Source organism: Vigna unguiculata, chromosome 11 (assembly GCF_004118075.2).
Source record: "Vigna unguiculata cultivar IT97K-499-35 chromosome 11, ASM411807v1, whole genome shotgun sequence".
Lineage (NCBI taxonomy): Eukaryota > Viridiplantae > Streptophyta > Magnoliopsida > Fabales > Fabaceae > Vigna > Vigna unguiculata.
The window spans coordinates 36,266,099-36,270,215 of NC_040289.1; the positions used below are offsets into that span (position 1 = coordinate 36,266,099).

Here is a 4,117-nt window from a genome sequence, read left to right on the forward strand (position 1 = left end):
TCTTTTTTTGTGTTTGTTCTATTGCGTACCCTTTTGCAGTGCTGGTTATTACTGTTTTTTGGTGTGTTTTGTTTGGAGTATGATCTGTTATGGGATGAGAAATTAAGCTGCCAAGAATAATGTGATTAATTCGCGAGACATGCCATACATGTACTCTGTGTGTGGATAATTCCACACCGAAGATCGAAGTTGAAACGCTTAAAAATAATAGTTTGGGAATTAAATTTCTTCTCCAGTGGGTATAGAGATTTTGGTATGTATTGTAATGTATGTAGAGGAAAATTCAGCAAAAATAACGAGACTGAAACACGTTTTTGTTAGGTTGGGTCCTTTTTTTTTTTTTTTTTTTTTTTTTTTTTTTTTTATCTTGGGTTTGTAATAAGAACGAAGGCATTTCTTTCTGAAACATGTATATAAGAAGTGATTTATAATTTTATTTTATTTTTTTTTCCATCTTTTAGCCGACACCTCTCCCCACGCCTTCTTCTGCCCACTGTCTTTTTTATCACTTTTCATTTTTTTTCTTTTATTGATAATTTATTTCTATTTTATATTTTGAAATATATGATCATAAATATAAACTTTTTTCTAATGGTATAATATAGAATATATTTATATTTTATATTTTTAATTGTATAATTTGAAATATAAATTTTGAATTCTAAAATATATATGATTTTGTATTTTGAAATTCAAAATGAAAATCCAAAATTATATAACAGAATTAGAATTTTCAAATATATGTGAAGATGAAACATGAAATTATGAAGGTTCATAAAGAAATGGTCTAACAATGACGAAAGGAAGGTGAAATGGAAACGGTAACTACAACCTTTTTCAACTTTTATCTTGTGTGGACGAGAGATTTAACGATTTTAATAAGTTTAAATATTTAATAATTGAAAAAAAAATTAATTTTAATTTTTTGTTGTTCGATAAAACAGTTTAATTTCAATTTTACGGTGAATTCAACTTTACGTTTGAGTATAAATTAACTTAGTATCAACTTCAATTCGGTACGATTCGTATTGACTTTTGGTTTAAGTCGACATTTGACCCAACTCGACCTTTGGCCTAACCTGTCCCGACTAGATTTTCAGCTAAATTTTCGTCATGGGCGGCTTTGTTTGACCTTCGGTCTAGCCCGACCTGGCTCAATATTTGGCCTAGTTTGGCTCAATCTTCGACTTGGCTCGGTTTGGGTTGATCTTCAGCCCAATATGACCTAACTCGACCTTCAGTTTATCCCGAGCTGAGTCGACTCAACTTTTTAGACTCGTAGAGTTTTTCTGTCCTAACTAATGAATAATTTCACATCTTGGAGAATTCCACTTTTTTTAGTGTCTTTTAAAATGTACTATTTTAAATATTAGAAATACATTCTTAAAATTTTCAATTTTCAAATTTCTTTTAATTTTATCATTCAATCATATCATTTTTTTACAATAATTTTAAATTATCTAAATAAATAAATAAATTATTCTCTTAAACCATCTCATCTAAACATATCATTATGTCTTAAATTGTCTCGTCTAAATATATTATTATGTGTTTATTTCGGTGGAACTGAGGAAGACCGAATAATCAATACATGTTTAATTTGGATGAATGATTTAAACATAAAAATGAGTGCAAATTTGTCCTACAGAAAAGAAGTCGATCCTCGTTGAAGTGATAAAAAGAGAGGAAAAAGCCAACTCATCTTTACAAACTTACAATTTTGACTCTTAAATAATGAATTCTCCTCCTCTATATCTTTACTAATAATCGACACCGTGATTGAAAAATATTAAGCACGAACCAAAATAATATCAGTTCACTTAATTTATTGGTTAAACAAATTTAAAATGAAATTTTATATTTTAAAAAATTTAATACAAATTATGCAATCCCTCTAACAGAATCTTTAATAGTTTAAATAACTTAGTTGTAATATACATATTAAATTTAAATATTTTTTTATAATAACCCATCACTTTCCCTTACAAAATCTACACATTGATACACCCAACTCCACACTCCATAAATACATCATAACATTTATTTCTTCTTTAGTTTGTATTATGGTTTGTGTAGGAAAGTACCTTATATTGTGGTCACCAAAAAATATTTACTCTGGAATTTACAAAACCGTTGGTTATACAATTGAAAATTAAAATGATTGCATGCTATTTTTTAAAATCATAATGAGAATTTCTTAGCCTACATTAATTAAGAAAATGATTTACTCTTATTATCATCAAAATATACTATTTCAAAGATGTGAGAAGAATAAATTAGATAGGAGACCATTCTGTGTTTTCCAATGAAAAAGGACTAAACGAATAAAAATAAAAAAAAGTTTATAATGGAAACAATTAAATAACAGACAATATTAAGAGAAAATTAGTTATGTATTTTTACGAAACAGAAACGAATTTTCTTAAAACAAATATTTATAAGGAAAACTTTGATACGCACCCGCAATAGCCGCGCAAGACTAAAATTTTAGGCGCCTGGTAAGTGAAAAGACAAAGTCTGATCTTGCGGGAAAAAGAAGAAATAGCATCTTAGCCGTTGATCAACAGGCGGATAAAGATCTCCAGCTCATCAATCCGTGCCATAGCACAGCAACCAATCAGAACGCTAAAACCTTTTCCTATATTTACAACCTTCCCAAGCTATCTTCCTTCACACCTTCAATTGCTATTCCATCAAGCTTTCTGAATCCCAATTCTAAACCCTAATTCTCTTCCCAGCACCAAAGTCTGCTTTAGATATGGCACCAAAGGCAGAGAAGAAGCCAGCGGAGAAGAAGCCTGCAGAGGAGAAGAAGTCCACCGTAGGTGACAAGGCTCCGGCGGAGAAGAAGCCGAAGGCAGGAAAGAAGCTTCCCAAGGAAGGAGGCGCTGGTGGCGATAAGAAGAAGAAGAGAAACAAGAAGAGTGTGGAGACATACAAGATCTACATCTTCAAGGTTCTGAAGCAGGTTCACCCCGACATTGGTATCTCCAGCAAGGCCATGGGTATCATGAACAGTTTCATCAATGACATCTTTGAGAAGCTTGCCCAGGAATCTTCTAGACTTGCCCGCTACAACAAGAAACCCACCATCACTTCAAGGGAAATCCAGACTGCGGTCAGACTTGTGTTGCCTGGAGAATTGGCCAAACATGCTGTCTCTGAGGGTACCAAGGCTGTTACCAAGTTCACTAGTTCTTGAACAACTTATCTTATTTCTGACCTGTGTTCTAGGTCACTTATGCTTCTTCGTTGTATCTATTCGATCTAATGTTCTAATCCTAGATTTGAATCGGCAGGGTTTTAGTTTTAGTTTAAATTGAAAAAAATGGGATTGTGCACAGCCTCTTATGTATTGAAATATTGAATTGATGCAATAGAAGTGTTTGATGTGAGATCATTTCTGATAGTTCTAATTTCCTTTGTGGACGAGTTTGATGATTGAATTCCAAATAGTTGTTTTTATTCAAGGGTTGAACCTTATTGTTTAGTGTGTCCTAAATTTGAGATGTTAATAGGGACTGATGATCACAATTATTAACACAATTCAAAAGTTTTAATTTATTTATAATTCACTTTCTTTTATCTTGGATTCAGAATAGTTAGGGATAAAAATGTTTGCATCGAAATATCTTTGTAAGTATCAACAGTTTAGAAATGATGTTTGGTAGGTAGGACTACTTATTCAAATTACTACTTTGTATTGATTTTCTGCTAAAGGATCTGTTATGTTTTTGTTATGACCGACTATTGCTTAATTGTATTGAAGTCCAGTAAATAGTATATGTTGTATAGGTTGATTCTATATTTGATGTTGGATTAATATTTTCGCCCAATGAATGTTTGATTTTGTTCAATTTCAGATGCCGAATATATGTGTTTCATGTTTTATTGGTAGAGTAATATCTGTGCATTAATTTCAGACTATAGAAGGAATAGAGCATGTTTTCTGTTATCATCCTCTGATGTATATTTATAAAAAAAAGATAAATATCTCTGTATATAGGGACTGATAGCCATATATATTAACACAACCTAAAAGTGGAGTTAATTTTTTATAATTCATATACTTTGACTTATTCTTCATTTTATAAATCATTCACTTTGTTTATCTTGG

General features: G+C 31.1%; 1 protein-coding gene across 1 annotated transcript; it reads left to right on the forward strand.

Moving 5' to 3' along the window:
* The first annotated feature begins 2,660 nt into the window (after positions 1-2,660).
* On the forward strand, positions 2,661-3,400 carry LOC114168367 (probable histone H2B.1). The gene has a single exon (XM_028053151.1). It carries the CDS (start codon positions 2,759-2,761, stop codon positions 3,200-3,202), a length of 444 nt encoding a protein of 147 aa, XP_027908952.1. The 5' UTR covers positions 2,661-2,758; the 3' UTR covers positions 3,203-3,400.
* Positions 3,401-4,117: the final 717 nt, after the last annotated feature.